Raw genomic sequence first — 21007 nt, forward strand, 5'->3', positions numbered from 1 at the left:
CTTTTGTGCCATCATATTAAAAGCAAGTTGATGGCCAAAATGGGCTAGCCATACCTAGCATTCTAACCAAGACTAGGTGCATTGCACAGCCATCCTAGATCCAAGTTGGACCTGATTGAGCCTAGAAAATCTCTTCTACCAACTTTCATTAATTAAAATGTAAAACAAAAAAACATGTGATAAAGAAAAAGACAAACTTGAACTTATGTAAGGCACAAAATTGATAGACCAAATATGGTTCTCGGTCATGTCTGTTACTACATTACAGATTACATGATACCAACACTCGGGTCGGACTAAATGAACAAAGAAAATTATTCTCTTGAAAACTGTAACTCGGGATATATTAGCGAATGCTAAATCCACAAAACTATATTACACTCATAATACTTGTATATTGTTTCGCCGGACATAAAGTAGTTAACTGCAAGAATTATACACTCAACTTCTGCGAAGAGCTGAGAGCATTCATATGTTGAAGATGAAGGGCTGCTAGTAGTCCTTGCCATGTTTCTCCTGGCGCACCGGCCACGTTGAAATTCAGAAGCTTTTGTTGCTTCTTGTAGTAGTCTTCCAATGGCTTGTTCTGCAAATAAGGTTGATATTAAATTTCAACATAAACCCACATTTAAGTCTTATAATTCAGACTACTTATTCATCATGTTTAGATTTGAGCGTACCATTGACCTGTGCACACTATGAATATCCTGGTAATGTGCTAGTTTCTTCTGCAAACACGCTTCAGTGGATTTGAAGTTTAAGACCAAATCTATATCGGCAAGTTGGTCAAGAACCTCCTGTCGGAAATAAACAACCATCTATTAGCTTCTTTTTCTTAAAAAAGACGTTAAGATAATATACCAATGACTTGAAGAAAATCACATCAAGCACATATCAAGAACTTACCGCTTGAGTTCTTGTTCGAGGAATTCCATCAAGAATAAAGCCAGTTTCACCCCTGTAGAACCCTTCTTCCAACCTCTTCGATAACAAACCGAAAATCACTTCCTCGGGCACAAGCTTGCCTTGATTCACCGCATCCGCAATCTAAGTTTGATTAAAAAACACTAAGGGATGAGTTTCAGTCTGATTTTATATGAAGTGAACTCATGTAAAGCCATACAATAATAAATTCATAGTTATTAAAGCGAGCGCCCAGACGTGCCTAGCCGCAAATAAAGCTCTGGGCCCAACAAATCGCCCGTCTCGCGCCTTTAATAACTATGATTCATGTCATAGTTATTAAAGCGAGCGCCCAGACGCGCCTAGGCGCAAATAAAGCCCCGGGCCCAACAAATCGCCCTGAGTGCGCCTTGCGCCTTTAATAACTATGAATAAATTTGATATCTAACTGTCTAATACAATAAATTAACAGTAATATTGGATAGAAAAACAATAAATTACCATCATAATTAACAAATTCATAAAATCTCAAAATCAAACCTTTTAACATAACCCTAGGGTTTCATAAACGTCCACAGTTTAATCAAACATAAAACAACAAGATCTAAAACAATTAACGAGTAAAAAACACAATTAAACACAATAATAAAACAAACCTGTTTGTAAATCGAGGACCTAGGGTTAAGTTCTTGACGAACTAGGGTTCCCATAGAAATATGCGGCACTTTTAGAAGCTGTGCAAGCTTCTCAGCGTACATTTGCCTGTTGGTAAACGGATCACCCATAACGACCCATTGAATGCCCCGACCCGACACCGATCCGAGAGAATCCTCCATTTCCGACGAGCTTTCGTCGTAATTGTAATCGTCGTCGTAATCGTACTGGAGCTGAGCCGCCGATCCGTACGAGCGGCGGGTGATCGGAGCTAGCCGGAGTCGCGTAAGAGAAGCGACGGCGGTGGCGGCGGCTACTCTGAGGCGAGATAGCGTGGCCATGGCGGCTGATGAGGGTTTTGATTTTTAGCGACTGACAGAAATCAGGGTTTCAGTGACGGAATTAGGGCAAGGGAACTAACGAATAACGATATAAAGCACAGAAGTTATTTACAGACAATGCCCTTCAAGTTTTCTCTAGTTGTAATATTGCCCCAAATATATTTTAAAAAAGAGTTATAAATAGTTTGTTTACCCAAAGCTTAGAGCTTAGACATGGATATAAATTTTAAGAAGAGAAAACCGTGTCATGCAACGAATAAAAACTTATAGTCAGTTTGAATTTGATGAATGGCGTATTCTTGATATCGTAGTTGAAAAATGTCTCAGTTGAAATGATCAAATGCGGACTTTTTTTGTGTTATTGTTTTCTTATTTTTAGACATATGAAGAACCGTTCGATTATGGGTGTTTCTATATGAGTGAAAAGGGTCTTTGAAAACAACTCAAGAAATTGTTCGAAGTGATTATTGTTATAACCTTAAAGTTTAAATCCTTTAGCTTGAAAGTTTTGAAACCAAACATCTTATTATTCTAAGAGTATCTTACGTATAGAGATAAAATTTTAAATTAATATCATCTTATAAATGATATAGGTATTGATCAAGACATTTGACGTTAAATTTTATTAGACATGATGATCCTAACAACCATTGGCGAAGCATAGTGGGGGCGGGAGGGGGTGGCCGACCCCCCGAACTTTTCGCTCAGTAGTGCAGAGTATGTAGTTTTCGTATAGAAATTTTTGGGTATATACGTTTTCGACCCCCCGTTTTATAGAAATTTTTGGGTATATACGTTTTCGACCCCTGGTCGGAAATCTCAAGCTTCGTCACTGCTAACAACGGAAAAGATGAGAGCTAAAGTGGATAATTTGAAAAAACACGTCCACTATTAGAAGATATGAAACAAACTTTTTTTTTTCTTTTTCAAGTGAGCAAACCTAAAAAGCAGTTATGTAAACTTGGTAAAAGGTTGATGCATACCTAACTACTTCAAAAAAAGATGGAGGGAAGCTGTAAATAACACCAAACATAAGGGGCATCAATGAAAGTAAAGTGTGGTGGTTAAACGTTTTAAATAATAGATTTGACAGCTGGAAGAAAAATGAGTGGTAGTCCCGCGTTATAGCGGAGTCATAAAGGTGTGGTTCACACGAGTAACATTTGTAGTCTACTCCACACGAACAACTAAGATATTTTAATCCAATTCCAACTTATTTGGCCTCTATTAGAGAGAAAAAATCACTCCAATACTTGTGGAATAAGTGATTGTGTATTCATGTACACTTGCTGAACAAATATAAAATACGAAATAAAGATTCATCGTATAATTTTTATATAAAATAATCACGTATCTGTTTAATGTAATGATTACTATAATAGCTCAATGTAAGATCATACTGAGTGATGTATATGCGAACATTTGTTTGATCGAAGCATGAATACCCATTATGTTATGGACTATAGCCAAGGAAAATGCAAGATGTGGACCTAAAGTCCATTTTGTGAGGATTCAAGGGTGGAAGATGAGGAAAGCATTGACAATTGACTCAAAGGAAAGAGTAGTTAGCATGTTTCTGAAAGAGATGTCTGAATGGAGATTTGTTGAAGGATGTTCTAGATGGCATTTGATTAATATGATAAACGAATGTGTCACAAGCATAGTGCCAAAACCGTTTAGGAACAGACGATTGTGCAAGAAAGGTGAGATCAATGTCGACAATGTGTCGATGACGGCGCTCAACGAAGCCGTTTTGTTCGCTTGTATGTGTACACGATAATCGATGGATTATACCAAGAGACTGAAAGAAACTTCCCAAAGGTCTAAATTCAACTTGCCCCCTGGTCGATTTGAACTTGTCTAATTTTTGTTTTAAATTGAAGTTCAACATGTGAACAAAGTTTGTGAATGTGTTGTAAAGATCCGATTTGTTAGTCAAAGGAAAAAAATCCATATGTAACGAGAAAAATAATCAACACAAAACAAAAAATACCGGTGACCATCAGAGAATAAAGCAGGTGCTGGCCCCAAACATCACAATATAAAAGATCAAAATGATGTGCACTACGAAAATTAATAACACGTAAAATGCATTTTTGTTGACTTATCCATAGGGCAGGCGGTACATGAAATTGAATTCGGTGTTTTATTACAGGTAAGGATTAACTAGAAAGCATAAATTGCAGAGACTCTCGTGTGGATGACCAAGCCTTCAGTGTTAAACGTCAGAAGATGTGCGAATGGTAGAGAATGCGTGCTTATTAATGGATTTAAGAAGCAAAAGTAAGAGAGTATAGAGTCCATATTCACTGGGGCCCGTGTGTCACACCCCAACCGATGACGGAAACATCGGAGTGAAACAAAATAGATTACTCGAGACATCATAACACTAATAATTGTGACAAGTATTTAAATAATAAATTTCATTCCATTTCTAAAGAACCAATTACAAGGATTTGAAGCAAATACAACAACATGAATAATGAAATACAATACAATAGGAGTACAAAATTTAAAGTGTGTATCTAAGCATCCTACTAGATTCCATGCATCACCAACAGCATCGTTAAACCTGCAACATGTTTTAAAAGCATAGTTCAATACAAAAGTATTGGCGAGTACACTAGTTTTAGACTCGTGACATATGTATAAAAAGTATTTTCAATCCAACATAGCAATTTGGTATACAAGGTCAAACTATCATGCATAACTAAACGTCAAACCTAAGTGTCCACAAGAATAATAGCATCCTTAGATATAGCAATATCGAGACCGTAAAGAATGAATAATAGCATCCCTCGATATAACAATATCGAGACCGTAAAGAATATAACTTAACAAAAACCTTGTCGGGTGGTGTGCTACTCCTATAGCGCTATAATTGTTAAGGCGGGTTAACAAGTAGTATGAATTCTAGCATGAACCTAAGCATAACAAAGCATGTATAAGGATTGAATGAATAAAACATGTTTGTGAATCGTGCATTTTAACAAGTAAAACATGTTGCACCCAAAGTGTATTTAAAAGGAAAATGGGTCAAGTGTACTCACAAAATTGGTAAGTCTTCCGATTATCCAAGTATTGACGAGTTAATGAGATTTAGCGTATGAATGGGTTTGGATTGAAGATTAAGAGATGTGTAGATTTTGGAATTTAAAGTATAACAAAGTAAGTATACAAGAAAATAATCATCTAGACTTAGTACTCGTTCTTGACACTATAAAACCCATAGGGGTTAGAATGATTTCATAGGTTTAATACCCATTAGAATCGTAACAAGTTACTAGGTCTTAGATGATGTAATCTAGTACTTTGACGAATGAACACAAATTCATCATCAAAGGTTCGAATATTTTGATAGCATATATAAGTATTATATAGATTATGTAATATATCAACAAGTCCAATAGTTCAAGCATGAGGTAGGAGGATGAATCCTCCATTTAGGAACCTCTTTTGTGTCATAGAAGTCATGTAGGAGGTAGGAAGAACAAGTCTTCCATTTAGGTACCTCTAGGTGTTCACCACTACACTTGATGTTATGAACATTCAAGGAGGGTCATGAACTTACAAGTAATAATGGGATAAGAACAACTAATCTATGATAAAACATCAATCAATGTGTAGATTTTCAAGTAGGATAGCCCAAGCTAATCCTAAATCACACAATCATCAAGCTTTAAGCTTGAACATCACTCGTGGATAAAAACCCTAAACAAAACAGAAAGTTTGTGAGGTTTACACCTCTGGTTTACATGTCTCAACCTTGTTTTTAAGCCTAACTAACCATAGATGTGGTTATAAGCATAAGGACATAGATTTGAGATGAGATAACTCAAGTTTAAGCAAGATTAACAAAGTTTAGATTAAAACAGAAAGTTGTAGTCCACTTTAGAGCCTTTTTGGTGACATTCCAGACCTTGGTATTCCATGGAAAACCTGTGGAAATGTTCTTAAGTTCAATCCAAGCAAGTAGGAAAAAGAATCAAAGCAAAAGGTTGAGAAATAAGTGAGATATGCTTGTTTTAGTAACTTGTGATGAATCTGTCCAACTTGGCGAAATAACGTATGATTCGTATGTTTCACATATTTACAAGTTTAACCCATAGTTTCCAAGAATTATGAACATTGTATCAATTGTTTCACGAATTCAAATGTACGAACAAGTATGAAGTATGTATAACATGAATTTAAAGGAATACGAATTTTATTTATGATCCAAATCTCGGACTTTACAACGATTACAACGAAAGGGCGATTACAAGAACACAAGACTTCCAAAAATGGAAATACAAACGAGACTTTCTATTTATGGAATGTACAAAAAAAGCAGGGCGTTGCACCGTCAGGAGGGTAGTGTGTGTAGACGCGTCCTTCATAACAAAAAATGAATAGTGAAATTCAGTGAAAACAGAATTGTTGGACATATATAAGTTGCTTTTTAATTTCAGGAACATGAAGAATATTGGACATGTTAAGTGGTTTGTTTAAAGAAGGAATTTTTGAGGAACCAATATGAAGGATAGGAAGACGATTACCATTACCAGCACAATGGAAATCATTACCATGATATGCCTTAGAATTGTCCAAACTTGCCAAATCTGGTGTGATATGATTAGTGGCTCCAGTATCAGGGAACCATGTAGAGTTGCTGGGTAAGCCTGGTGAGACTGATAATCTGCATAACTGGCTTGTGGAAGATTATGGATTGTGGAAGGATCATGATTAATGCAGTCAGAAGGAATAGGTCCAATTCCACGGCGGTTGCACGAACCATAAACCATGTTTTGTGAAGAGGTCCATGAGAACTAACTATGGTTATCACCACGACGAAGACCTCCTCCTCTGAAGTTACTATTTTAGTTGCCATTTCCAGTGTTGTTGTATCCCCCATGATAGCCACCTCGACGTCCTCGAGTGTTGTAGCCGTGATTAGTTGGAGGACGTGCAGTATAGTAGGCTTGAGGTGACTGGGCTGCTGAAGAAATGGTTGGCATCTGGTGATAACCACAGGAAGATGCCATTTGTTGTAATGTTTGGATTTGTTGGTGAGTTTGAACATCTGTTGTGGTGGCAACTGATACGCGGTTGAAAACCGGTGCTTGTTATTGTTTAACTTAACGTTTTTACGTAAGTTTTAGTTTCGAATAGCCTACTTTTAATCAAGAATGTGTTTTGCAGGTTTGATGGAGTTTAAGGAACTTTTCGGGAGCTTTACGGGTCACCGGATTGAAAACCGGAACATTGGAACGCATTACGGATCAAACGGGAGCGAAACAAGCAAAGCTGGAAATCAAGTTTTGAGAACCCGTCGCCGACGGGTCCCAAGCCGTCGGCGACGCCCCCTTAAAATACCCGTAGGCTAGTTTTGCCCGTATCCAGGTGCATAAGCCGTCGGAACAAGATGAACAAACCAGGACCCGTCGCCGACGGGTTGGTGGCCGTCGGCGACGGCCTCTCAAATCGTGAAACGCGAATTTTGTGGTTGTGGGGTTTTATTCCGATTCCTATTGGTTGATACTCATTGAATACGGGAGTTACAACTTGTTGGGAGTTTGAAAAACATTCTTGGAGCCAATTATCAATCATCTTTCATCACCAATTCATCCCCAATCCATAATCCATCCGCTGAAGAACTCGAATCAACATCCGGAATCAAGAACAAAGGCATCATCATCTTCTTGATTTCAAACCCTAGTTCATCATCATCACAACCATTCTATCACCTTCAATCCATCCATCACCACCAACCGTTTCCAAACCCTAATCATTCCACCATCCATCCTCAAGCTCCAAGATGATCCAATTGAAGTCTTGTGCATCCGTTGATTGTACCGTTTACACCATGAGCGGCTAATTTCTTGGAGGTTTCACCCCGGTGTAGACTTTTGTAAGATTTAGGGTTTACTATGTTTTGTTGATTGTTTTGTGACAACTTGAATTGCGTTTGAATCTTAGACAATTGTCCTACGTTGGTATTGAATTTGCAAATTGTCGAGTGAATGATTAAATTTGACTTTGTGAAATGAATGCACGTATTTATGCTTTGTCTTTTGGTAGGATTTGTTAGTCCAAAGTAACGAAGTGTATCATGGTCCGTTGTTTACAACGTTGATAGCGATTGACACCTAAGCTTTGTGATTGCGACCCGTTAACGAACTATTTCAAGTAAAGCTAATTAAAATACATAGTAACCCTAAGTCTTGCAATTGTTGAAACCGGGTGTGAGCCTTGTTTTCTTCTTATTGTTTAAACAATCATTTTCACTTCTTGCATTTAGTAGTTAATTTTAGTTAATCGTTTTAGTAATTTCAACTCACATCTTTTAATCAAATCAAAATATTCAACATCAAGTTAGCAAGCTTCATAAAAGTGACAACTATTCATCATTCAATCAAATCCGCACACAAACCACATACTCTTCGTGGTTCGACCCCTTGCTACCACTAGCTATTTGTTAAGGGTAATTAGGGTATATAAATATTATCTTTGACCGGAGCGCGACACTCCGATCAAATTTTGGCGCCGCTGCCGGGGAGTGCGTGCGCTTTGTGTTTGGATATTGTTTGAATTTGTGTGATTAACTGTTTAAATTGTTTTGCTTTCTTTTTGTCTTGTCTTTTTCCTTGTTACGCGGGGTGTGTTACTTGTGCAGGTTACAGGTAGTGCATGCGTACACGAAATTCCGGGAGGACTTCACCGCTAGTCTACGAACCGGAAATTGAAAGACTCGCAAGAAGAAACTTAGCAAGCCGGTTAGAAGCAACTCTTGCTTCTAATCAAACCAACCGAACACCACCACTTACACCGACCATTGAAACCGATTCAATGGCGAACCACAATTCCAACCAAGAATTTAACCCAAACCAAAACCTCCACCCAAATCAATTCCAAACCCGAGGAACCTTTTTCCCCGCTCAAGAGCTACCGGGTGGTAACACCAATGCAAGACCACCCACTCCACCTTTCCGAAACCAAAACACCAACAACACCCAACGAACACCTCAGCAACAACCTATTCACCGACAAGCATCATTGCCTATTAACCTTGATGATCGGAATGTCAACTCCGATCGAAGAGGTAACCGTGATCACGGCAATCCCGTGAACGAAGACCCATTCTTCAACATTGACGATTTACGGAATGCAATTCCCGATGACGAACCGTATAGTGTTCCCGGTTATCAATCGCCGGAACACGTGAGTATTCATACGGAAAATTCGGACGATGGGGGTTATTATGATGATCGAGCCAATGATGATGAAGATTGGGGTTACTTGAATAGGGGAAACGTATATAATGATCGAAGGTATGATGATGAGGAGTTTGGGTCTCAAAACGCCAATTACGTTGGGGAAGAGGAATATGGTTATGGAGGTGGAAGAAATGAGGGTTATGGGAACAACCGTCAACCACAAAACAACAACCGACGAAACCGGAATGAAGGGTTTTACAACAACAACAATAACAACAACAATGTAAACCCTAACCGGATTCCTCGTTTTGTGGGAGGTGGTAACCCGAGAGATAATCGAAGAGAGGAGCGAAGGGATGAAAGACGGGGTAATCGTAGACAAGTCGATCAAGAAGTCAACGGGCCACAACGTCGTCAACAACCTCCACGGGGAGTCAATGACCGTTTCCGACCGATAGTGACCGAAAACAATTCTCCAATAGTATGTGAAAGGAGGATGTTTGATTGTAAACCACATTACATCAACATCCTTCCTCATTTCAACGGAAGGTCTAACGATGAGCCGTACAACCACTTAACGGAGTTCTCATCCATTTGTGATACTATTGGAGGACACAACTTCGCATTGGAGGAAGTGAAGCTTCGCCTTTTTCAATTCTCATTGAAGGATAAGGCAAAGCAGTGGTTCTTTACACTTCCGCCTAATAGTATTCGAACTTGGGAACAAATGCAACAAGCATTTTTGGACGAGTACTATTCCATGGCCAAGACCGATGATGCTAGAGATGAAATTCGTTCATTTCGTCAACTTTCAAGTGAGCCCTTACATGAAGCCTTTACCCGATTCAAGGAACTAATGAGGAGATGCCCACATCACCAAATAGAAAAATGGGAATTGGTGAAATGTTTCGTACGGGGCTTAGATGATGCGACTTGGAATCGGCTTGAGACGACAAGCAATGGCACACTTTTGAGCAACCATGAGGATGACGATTGGGAATTTTTGGAGAGAATGAGCAAACGGTCCAAACAAAAAGAATCGGCCGATAGAGCGAAAAGGCATCCAGTTTCCCGGTCACTTCCCGATCTCGATTCTAAGGATCGGATTTCTTCTTTAGAAAGGGAGATAGCTCAATTGAAAAAGAAGAAAGAGGTGAACGCGGTTCAATTCGAAGTATGTGAGGAATGTGGTGATATTGGACATGCGACCGAGCAATGTTCAATGGGTTCGAGTGGTTATCCCGAAGAAGTCAATCAAGTGTATGGAGATAGGAAGCAATATGACATGAACTCCAACACTTACCATCCGGGTTTGAGAAATCACCCCAACTTTCGGTATGGTAATGCTTCAAATCAAATGAACCCGAATTTCCAAGCGGGTAATCAAGGGGGAAGCGGGTCATCATACCAAAACCGCCAAGGTGGTAACCAAGGAGGCTACCAACGAAATTACAATCAAGGGTACCAAGGTGGATATCAAAAGAATTACAACAACCAAGGCGGTAACGGAGGTGGGTCAAACAACCAAACCGGTGGCAATGACTTGAATACAAAGATGGATGTGATGCTCTCGATGATGCAAGAATCTAAGAAGGAGAATGAGATTCGAGACAAAGCACATGAGGCATTAGCAAAACAAGTGGGCCAACTAGCGGAAGAAGTAGCCCAAATCAAGGGAGGCGCGGGAAAGCTTCCGAGTGACACCACCGTAAACCCTAAGCATCAAGGGTCGAATTCAAGGAACACACGTGAGGTACCAATTAATAAAGTTACTTTACGTAGTGGTAGAGTTGTTGATAATGGTGTCAAAACACCACCACCCCAATTTGTTGAAGGGGTGGTGGAAGATGCTAGTGATGATGAGCTTGAGGATGGCCAAACGGGTCAAAACAAAAACGATTTGAAAAAGAATAATGTTACCCCCGTTGTGGCCATCCCCGTCCCCAAGGCTAAGGAAAAGGGTGTGGAGGTTAATACCGCCCCTTATCCCGAAGCATTGAAGGGACCGACGAAAAAGGTTGTAAACAAAAGAGGTCCACAACAAGAAGAGTTGTTGGAAATTTTCAAACAAGTAAAAATCAATTTACCTCTTTTGGATGCAATCAAACAAGTACCGTCTTATGCTAAGTACTTGAAAGATTTGTGTACTCAAAAACGCACTCACAAATTTCCAAAGAAATTAGATTTAACCGAAAATGTGAGTTCGATCCTTTCGAGTACACTTCCACCTAAGCTCCAAGATCCGGGTGCGCCTATCATTTCAATTCAAGTGGGCGATTTTAAAATCAACCGGGCACTTCTAGATCTTGGTGCTAGTGTAAGCATCCTACCGGGTAGTTTATATGACCAATATGAGTTTGGTCCACTTCAATCGGCAAACACCACCGTGGTGTTAGCCGATTTGACACCTAAACTACCCCGTGGAATTGTTTCGGATGTGATAGTGAAAATCGAGGATTTTTATTATCCAGTGGACTTTCTTGTACTTGATTATGTGGCCAAGGACCCAACCAAACAACCTACGGTGATTTTGGGTCGACCGTTCTTAGCAACTGCAAATGCTCAAATTGATTGTAGAACGGGAACGGTTGACATGACATTTGGAAACCGAAGGTTGAGGTTGCATGTTTTTTCCGGACTTATGAACCCTCCAGTTGATGATGAATGCTTTATGGCGGACATCGTTGACACGTGCATACCCCTTTGCGACACAGTCGTTTATGGGGAAAACACAATGGAGGATTGTTATGTGTTTGACAGGTCACAGGTGGAGGTGGAACAAAGCATGGACGAGGAAGTGAGGAGTTTAGAGGTGCTTGCGGTTAGAGAAGGAAAACCGACATGGACGCACCAAGTCGAGAGCTTACCGGAGAGCATTGATACTAAATTGAAGCCGTCTTTAGTGGAGCCTCCGGAAGTTGAGTTGAAAGCATTGCCAAAGCATCTCAAGTATGCTTATGTTGGAGAGGGCAATACTCTCCCGGTTATCATTGCATCTAATTTAACCGGAGAGCAAGAGAAAAAGTTGATGGAGGTGTTGGTCACCAATCGGGCGGCGATTGGATGGACCATTGCGGATTTGAAGGGTATTAGTCCCTCGGTGGTGATGCACAAAATCATCACGGAAGAGAATGTGACTCCCGTTAGAGATGCGCAAAGACGGTTGAATCCGAACATGCGGGAGGTTGTGAAAAAAGAGGTATTGAAGTGGCTTGATGCGGGTATCATTTACCCGATCTCGGATAGCCAATGGGTGAGCCCAACACAAACGGTTCCCAAGAAAGCCGGCATACAAGTCGTCAAAAATGACGCAGGTGAAGAGGTAGCTACCCGGCCGGTAACTGGGTGGCGAATTTGTATTGATTATAGGAAGTTGAATAACGCAACTTCTAAAGATCATTTTCCTTTACCGTTTATTGATCAAATTGTTGAGAAATTATCGGGGCAAAAATTTTATTGCTTCCTAGATGGTTATTCTGGTTATAACCAAATTGCCATCCATCCGGAAGATCAAGCAAAGACTACCTTTACATGTCCTTACGGTACCTTCGCATTTAGGCGGATGCCGTTTGGATTATGTAATGCTCCCGCCACCTTTCAAAGGTGCATGATGAGTATCTTCTCCGATATGGTGGGAGAGTCTTTAGAAATCTTCATGGATGATTTCTCAATTTTTGGATCATCATTTGAGACTTGTTTGGACCAACTAGACAAAGTGTTAAAAAGATGTGTTGAAACTAGTTTGGTCCTAAGTTGGGAAAAGAGCCATTTTATGGTTCAAGAGGGAATTGTGTTGGGGCACGTAGTGTCAAGTCGTGGGATAGAGGTTGATCGTGCTAAGGTACAAGTCATATCTACTCTACCTTATCCCACGACCGTTAAAGGTGTTAGGTCATTTTTAGGTCATGCGGGATTTTATAGGAGGTTTATAAAAGGGTTTAGTGATATTACAAAACCTCTATGTAATCTTTTGTTAAAAGACCGAGACTTTAATTTTGACAAACAGTGTGAAAATGCCTTTAATGTGTTGAAACAGAAATTGGTTGAAGCCCCAATCTTGCAATCACCAAATTGGTCATTACCATTTGAAATTATGTGTGATGCAAGCGACTATGCGGTTGGGGCCGTGTTGGGTCAACGGGTAGACAAAAAGCCGGTTGCCATTTACTACGCAAGTAAGACTCTTTCGGATGCACAACTTAACTATACAACAACTGAGAAAGAGCTACTTGCGGTAGTTTATGCATTAGATAAATTCCGGGCTTACATATGGGGTAGCAAGGTTATTATTTATTCTGACCACAGTGCTGTCAGGTACCTCATGGAGAAAAAGGATGCTAAGCCGCGGTTGATACGATGGGTACTCTTATTACAAGAGTTTGATTTGGAGATTCGAGATAAGAAAGGGAGTGAGAATGTGGTCGCGGACCATTTGTCTCGGTTGAGTGTAGAGGATTCTTCCCGTGAAGAAATTAATGAGACTTTTCCAGATGAGCACATCTTAAAAATTGGCATCTTACCATGGTATGCTAACATTGTTAACTATTTGGTTACAGGTGACTTGCCGGCTCATTGGGATAGAAGGAAGAGGTTGCATTTCCTGTCTCAAATCAAGTATTACACGTTGGAAGAACCGGACTTATTCAAGATCTGTCCGGATCAAGTCGTTCGAAGATGCATACCCGACGAGGAGATTCCTAGCGTCTTGATGCACTTGCATTCATTTGCTTGTGGGGGCCATTTTAGTGGTCACAAAACAGGGCACAAAGTGCTAAATAGCGGTCTTTATTGGCCGACTATTTTTAAGGATGCTTTTCATTTCGCTAAAAACTGTGTTGAGTGTCAAAAGTTGGGGAGTATCTCTAAAAGGGATGAAATGCCCATGCAACCGATCCTTATTGTAGATATTTTTGATGTATGGGGGATCGATTTCATGGGCCCATTCCCTAATTCACATGGCAATTTATACATTTTGGTGGCGGTCGATTATGTATCCAAATGGGTCGAAGCGATTGCCACCAAAACGAATGACCATACCGTTGTTTGCAATTTTGTTCAAACGAATATAATTTCTCGATTTGGGGTTCCCCGGGTAATCATTAGTGATGGGGGATCTCATTTCAAGAACTTTAATTTTGGCAAACTCTTAAAACGGTATGGTGTTGACCATCGAATTGCTACCCCCTACCACCCACAAACAAGCGGTCAAGTTGAAGTTTCCAATAGGCAAATAAAAGAAATTTTGCAAAAGACTGTTCGACCCGACCGAAAGGATTGGTCAACAAAGTTGAATGATGCTTTATGGGCTTATAGAACGGCTCATAAAACACCTATTGGAACTACTCCTTATCGCTTAGTTTATGGGCGAAATTGTCACTTGCCGGTGGAACTTGTGCATCGTGCTTGGTGGGCTATAAAAGAGGTTAACATGAAATATGACGATGCAGGAAAGGAGCGAAAGTTGAAGCTTTGTGAGTTGGAGGAGCTTAGGGAAGAAGCGTACGAGTGTGCTTCAAAGTACAAGGATGACATGAAGAGAGCACACGATGCAAAGTTGAAGCCAAAAGAGTTTGAAGTAGGCCAAAAGGTTTGGCTCTACAATTCGAGGATTAAATACTTCCCGGGAAAGCTCAAGAGCAAGTGGATGGGCCCGTATGTGATAACACGGGTCGGGAAACTTGGAGATGTCACAATCGAGGACCCGAAGGACGGGTCGAAGCAAACGGTTAACGGTCACCGCCTTAAACCATTCCTCGATGGTAATGAGGAGAAAAAGGATGCAAATGTGGAGTTGGTATGTTTCTTGGGAAGCGTACCAACATATGAGGTGAATTAAAAGGACCGGTAACATGTTTTGTAAAGTTATGTACACTTATTCAATTGTTTGCGTAATTGGATGTGAATCGTTTCCGGTTCATACTAACCTTTCTTGATTGTGTGAAGTTCGAGCATTCCAAACGGGTCGTGAAGATACAAGGTATGATTTAGACTTGATTTGGTGCATTGAGGACAATACACAATTTTTTTGGGGGGTGGTAGGGCCGTTAACGGTTATTCGTTTTTAAATTTTAACTTATAAAAATTACAAAAACATTTTTAATAATTTTTAGAATTTTTGATGTAAATAGTCCCTTTGGTAAATATTCATAAGTTTCTTCCTCTCAAAAAAAAAAAAAAAAAAAAAAAAAAATTTTACACTACCCGTCGGCGACGGGGTGGTGGCCGTCGGCCACGGGCTCTAAAAATGCCCGTAAGCTCAAAAACACCCGTCGGCAGACCCTTAGGCCGTCGGCCCCAGTCCTCATTTCCAAGAGCCGTCGGCGACGGGGGGGGACCCGTCGGCGACGGGCTCTCTTTTTCGCTCCGACGCAGGTCCGTCCCAAGGGTTGAAAAAACGAATTAAAACCCAAATTTACCTAACCGAACCTTCTCCAAACCCATTTTCAACCACACATACGAACCCCATTCATCTTACCTCACTTTGTCACCACAAATTCCCTGCTTTCTCTCTCTCCAAATTCACCCAACTCCTTCATCTTCTCCATCTTCTTCCCCAAACCCTAGAACCCTTCAAGCTACCATAACTCTCTCAATTTTCCACCAAATCTTCTGATTCTTGGATCCATCTTGAGTAGTTTTTCAAGACGAACAAAATCCCTAACACGGTTTTCATCAATTCTTGCTATTGTGCAAGATTTCTGGGCGTGTTCTTGAGGGTTTTTGAAAGGGTGTTCATCAAAGTGCTTGCTTGTCATCTTTTCTTAGTTTTTCTTGTCTAACAACATCAAAGGTATGGTTTCTTCTTAAATTTATGCTTGATTATTATATATTAGTGTCTTTCTTCCGAAATTTTAAACTTTTGGTTTAAGAGTAGGTTGTTTAGACAATGTATGTTATGATAGCATGATTTTGGGCAAGATTAGTAGTTTTGAATGGAATTTGAGCATGTCATAACCATAGTGAAGTGATTACACTGTTATGAACATGATTGAACATGAATATGATGTTGATTCTTGTTGAATTTATAAGATATTGTAAGATTGACAAAAGATTAATAAGTTATGATAAAGTAAGCGACTTTGGAAGTTTAAAGAGGCGACTTTGTGTACACTTGTTAATAAATTGTCAACATCATACATCATGTTCAAAGTCTGGTTGTTAAAGAAGGTTGAATCTATGTTAATGTTTTGCTTGTCTTTGATTGTAGGCATGGCAGGAGGCAAGAGGCAAAAGACTACCGGTCAAGCTTCATCATCCGGGATTGGGTCCTCTTCCGGTTTAATACCGAAGAAGTGGGAGCAACCGAGCTCTGTTGAGGAAAATGATGCGAGGTTATACCGACAAGATTGGGAATGGGCAAAGTTCAGGGATAGTCAAAGTGCCCGAATTTGGGATGATGAGAAGAACAAGCAGTTGTCGAGCTACCAAGACAGAAAGTTGGAAGCTAAGTTGTGGAAATGGAAGATGACGAATGGGGTGAACACACCGGTTCCAACAAGAGTGATCTGTGAACGGACCGTGAATGTAGAAGAATTCCGGAAAATCGGAATTGTGCAAATGTTTGAGAGGTTGGGCTGGGAGAGTGTATTGGATTGGTGTGAAGACAACACTCACCGGATTTACTTGTCAGAAGTATGTGAGTGGTTGTCCACATTGAAGCTTCTCAACAAGAACGAACCCCCTTCGCAATGGAAGTTAGTGGGGAAGACATCCCGAGGAAACATGACGATGTCTTTTGAAACGATGAACCGTATTGCTAGGTTTGATTCTTTGGGGGTGCAAGCCTATGATTATCCATCCATCGAAAATTTCTTGGATAATCATTTGAACACCAACGACATTGATCAATTGGTAGATGTTATCTTGCCAACCCACCCGGGGGGTGATATGAAACGAAAGCATATGTCACTCGAGGGAAAGATCCTTCAAGGGATCTCGGTTGAGAACATTTTAGCAAGATTTGGTGATCGTGGGGGTGTGCGAGTTAGTGATTGCAGGGTGGTGCATGCCCTATTGTATGGAGCTCCGACACTGTTGTGGAGGCACATAGTCATGATGAACACATGGGCCACCAGGGAGTCGTCCCAGAGGCGATTTATTCCGTATGCACGCCTCATCAGTGCTATGCTTGTGCAGCAGAATTGCTTACCTCTGGAGGCACTATGGGTCTCTAAGCCAGTGGAGGAATTTACTTGGGGTTACATGAAGAAAAATTGGAGAATAGAGGTCAAGTTTTCGGGCAATCGGTATGTGGTGACCGATGATTTGGGGAACAAGTTTGAGGTTCGTACTTCCGGGGCACCACCCGTGCAGGAAGAGGATGTGGAGATGGAGGAAGAAGAGGAAGAAGAGGAGGAAGCTGAACCCTCCGAGGCACGAAGGCCAAGGCAACGTTATATGCGGCCACATAGGGAGATAAACGCTGAGGTGGCAGGTTTTGTGACCCGACGACGGGTACCCTCCTACAAAAACTTTGACAGGGGGCAACAGGAGATATATGATAATGTCTCCGCGTGTATAGGAGAGGGTCGGGAATACAATCAAAGGAGAGAAGATTGGCAAGGGTCTTACGGAGCTTCAATGCAAGAATATTGGGACGCTCAAGGAGCCCAACGTGAAAGAATGAATAAGTTCATGGAAGAGCAAGAACTGTTTCAAGCCATGCAAAGATCACATATGGAACAGTTAGCAAAGCAACAGGAGGATGAAGCAGCCCGAAGGCGGGCATGGGAAGAAGCGGAAACGGCGCGTCGACAACAAGAAGAAGAATTGAACCGCCGCCGTTGGAGTGCCATGTATGTCTCTCAAGAGATGGCGCTTAATAACGCCAAAGTGTTGCATGATCAGGAGCGACACCATAGAGACTACCAAGCCGGCCTCCCCTACGCCGAGCACTCGGGGTGGACAAATTACTCCGATCTTCCCTATCCTCAAGGCCCATCCAACCCGACTCCGCATTGGCCTGAAGCGGTAGGGTCTAGCTTCGTTCCAATCCCATACCAACCACCACCCCAAGGGGAGCAAAGCCCCTTAGATAACTATAGGGAGATGTTCGAGGCCCTCACTGGTTATCCATATCAACCCAACCCGCCCATGGATCCAAACGAGCGATATCAGCGGTAGAGGTATGGTATGTTTTATGTTGTTGTTGTTGTATATTATTTTCCGTTATTTCTTTTTGTTTTTACTTAATTATTGCCTAGTTAAATGAACTTTGTGGGTGTGTTCCCTATATAACCCTCACGAGACCTACTCGTCCTCCCGAGCTATCGGGAGGTTTAAAGGGCTTGTTGCATACGCTAAATGCAACCGTGATTCCTACGAAAGTGAGTTAGGATTGTTATTGTTGTAAATTATTTTTCCACATAAAGTTAAAGGTACAATAATGTATGGCTTGGTAATAATTTCATAAAAGTGGTAGAACTAGGTAACTAACAAGTTTTGATGGTCGTGAGAAGCATGCTTCTACACGAGGGTTAAAATTTGTAGGTGCGCTATGTTCGTGAGACGACCGCTTGATTGAAAAGATGAAGAGCACACGAGGAACTAATGAAAAACCAGGTGCATACGTTTCTTTTTACCTTTGATTTTTTTTAGCAAATAAGTGGATTGTATTCTGTATTTTATTTTCCGGGGTGTAATTTTGGGGAGGTTAGCCGTGTCACATCCCTTGCGTTTTACAAACTCTAGTTCTTACATATTGAGGACAATATGTACCTCAAGTGTGGGGATGGGGGAGTAGTAAAAATTTTTCGATTTTGACCCGTTCATTTAAATACTACACATTGAGGACAATGTTTACCTCAAGTGTGGGGATGGGGGAAAATTTCAAAAAATTTTTTTTCAAAAATGTCTCGTTTTCAAAGCAATCTCAAAAGCACAAGTAACCAAGTCAACGAGGGATGTCACAAACCATTTGGTCTTTTGTCATGGTCAAGTTCAAATTAATAAGCGTATCGGGTATTTAGTGGGTGGTTATTTGAGAATAATTCGCTTAAGGAACTAGCAATGTATGCATATCACATATCATACCCTTATACGTGAGGTTTGAGCCTTTCTACATCATAGATTCACATTTACATGTTTCTTTGTTGAGTGGGCCATTAGTCGCGTATTGTAGAACTTGCAACTTTTGATACATTCGAGACTATAGACCGAATACAAGCACGAGAATGATTAAGGCATTAGGTAAACCTTTTTCTTTTACACCATTTGCTTACCTTGACCCAAATAAATCCTCTAGTCGCCCACTTTGAGCCTAACCCTTTCATTTGACTACCCTATAGCCCATAACCGTAAACCTTTTTCTTTTAAACCCGTGTGATGAGAAATTCGATTTTAGGATTATTTGTTTGTATAGTTATGGTATTTTTATGGAAAAAAAAAAAAAAAATCAGAAAATGTGCGAAAAAGAATGAAAAAGCAGTGAGAAAAACACAAAAAGATGTGCTAATAGTTTATTGAATAAAAGGCGAAAGTTTTTGCCCATTGTGGATGTTTATAGTTTGCTTTTATTTAGGATAATCTTTTGTAATAAAATTCGAATTTTTCATCACCATAGCCACTTAAAAATATCCTATTCCTACCCTTCGCCTAGCCCCGTTACAACCCCTCAAAGACCTTTTGACTTGTGCTTAGTATTTGTGTTCGATAGTGGAGAATGATTGAGTTGCAAGCCTATGCGGGTACGTGTTCTATTTGGTTTTGAGCGATTAATTGCTGAGAAGCTAACACATTACACACGTTAGCAAACTTTAAGCCGAGTGGAGAGCACATTGTGAGGGATATGCATGATTTGTTAGTTTTACGGGCGGGTTAATCTTGGGTAACCATTTGTGTATCTAAAGCACGTCACCGTTAAATACATTGAATATTGTAAAGAATTTGAACTTTTGTATGACATTAGACCTTAACCTTGTCTCGGGAATGGGATGTATGTTCGTTGTTTGACCCACGTGAAAGTGAAAGACAGATTTGCTTGAGGACAAGCAAAAGACAAGTGTGGGGATGTGATACGCGGTTGAAAACCGGTGCTTGTTATTGTTTAACTTAACGTTTTTACGTAAGTTTTAGTTTCGAATAGCCTACTTTTAATCAAGAATGTGTTTTGCAGGTTTGATGGAGTTTAAGGAACTTTTCGGGAGCTTTACGGGTCACCGGATTGAAAACCGGAACATTGGAACGCATTACGGATCAAACGGGAGCGAAACAAGCAAAGCTGGAAATCAAGTTTTGAGAACCCGTCGCCGACGGGTCCCAAGCCGTCGGCGACGCCCCCTTAAAATACCCGTAGGCTAGTTTTGCCCGTATCCAGGTGCATAAGCCGTCGGAACAAGATGAACAAACCAGGACCCGTCGCCGACGGGTTGGTGGCCGTCGGCGACGGCCTCTCAAATCGTGAAACGCGAATTTTGTGGTTGTGGGGTTTTATTCCGATTCCTATTGGTTGATACTCATTGAATACGGGAGTTACAACTTGTTGGGAGTTTGAAAAACATTCTTGGAGCCAATTATCAATCATCTTTCATCACCAATTCATCCCCAATCCATAATCCATCCGCTGAAGAACTCGAATCAACATCCGGAATCAAGAACAAAGGCATCATCATCTTCTTGATTTCAAACCCTAGTTCATCATCATCACAACCATTCTATCACCTTCAATCCATCCATCACCACCAACCGTTTCCAAACCCTAATCATTCCACCATCCATCCTCAAGCTCCAAGATGATCCAATTGAAGTCTTGTGCATCCGTTGATTGTACCGTTTACACCATGAGCGGCTAATTTCTTGGAGGTTTCACCCCGGTGTAGACTTTTGTAAGATTTAGGGTTTACTATGTTTTGTTGATTGTTTTGTGACAACTTGAATTGCGTTTGAATCTTAGACAATTGTCCTACGTTGGTATTG

General features: G+C 40.6%; 1 protein-coding gene across 1 annotated transcript; it reads right to left on the reverse strand.

Moving 5' to 3' along the window:
- Window positions 1-180: 180 nt before the first annotated feature.
- LOC110878423 (probable adenylate kinase 7, mitochondrial) lies at window positions 181-1972 on the reverse strand. Its single transcript, XM_022126724.2, has 4 exons — window positions 1560-1972; window positions 907-1047; window positions 681-797; window positions 181-586 (listed from the first exon to the last, which is right to left on the reverse strand). The coding sequence occupies exons 1-4, from the start codon at window positions 1896-1898 to the stop codon at window positions 434-436; spliced, it is 750 nt and encodes a 249-aa protein (XP_021982416.1). The 5' UTR covers window positions 1899-1972; the 3' UTR covers window positions 181-433.
- Between the last annotated feature and the right edge of the window lie 19035 nt (window positions 1973-21007).

The sequence above is a fragment of the Helianthus annuus genome, chromosome 9 (assembly GCF_002127325.2).
Source record: "Helianthus annuus cultivar XRQ/B chromosome 9, HanXRQr2.0-SUNRISE, whole genome shotgun sequence".
In the NCBI taxonomy this organism is placed as follows: domain Eukaryota; kingdom Viridiplantae; phylum Streptophyta; class Magnoliopsida; order Asterales; family Asteraceae; genus Helianthus; species Helianthus annuus.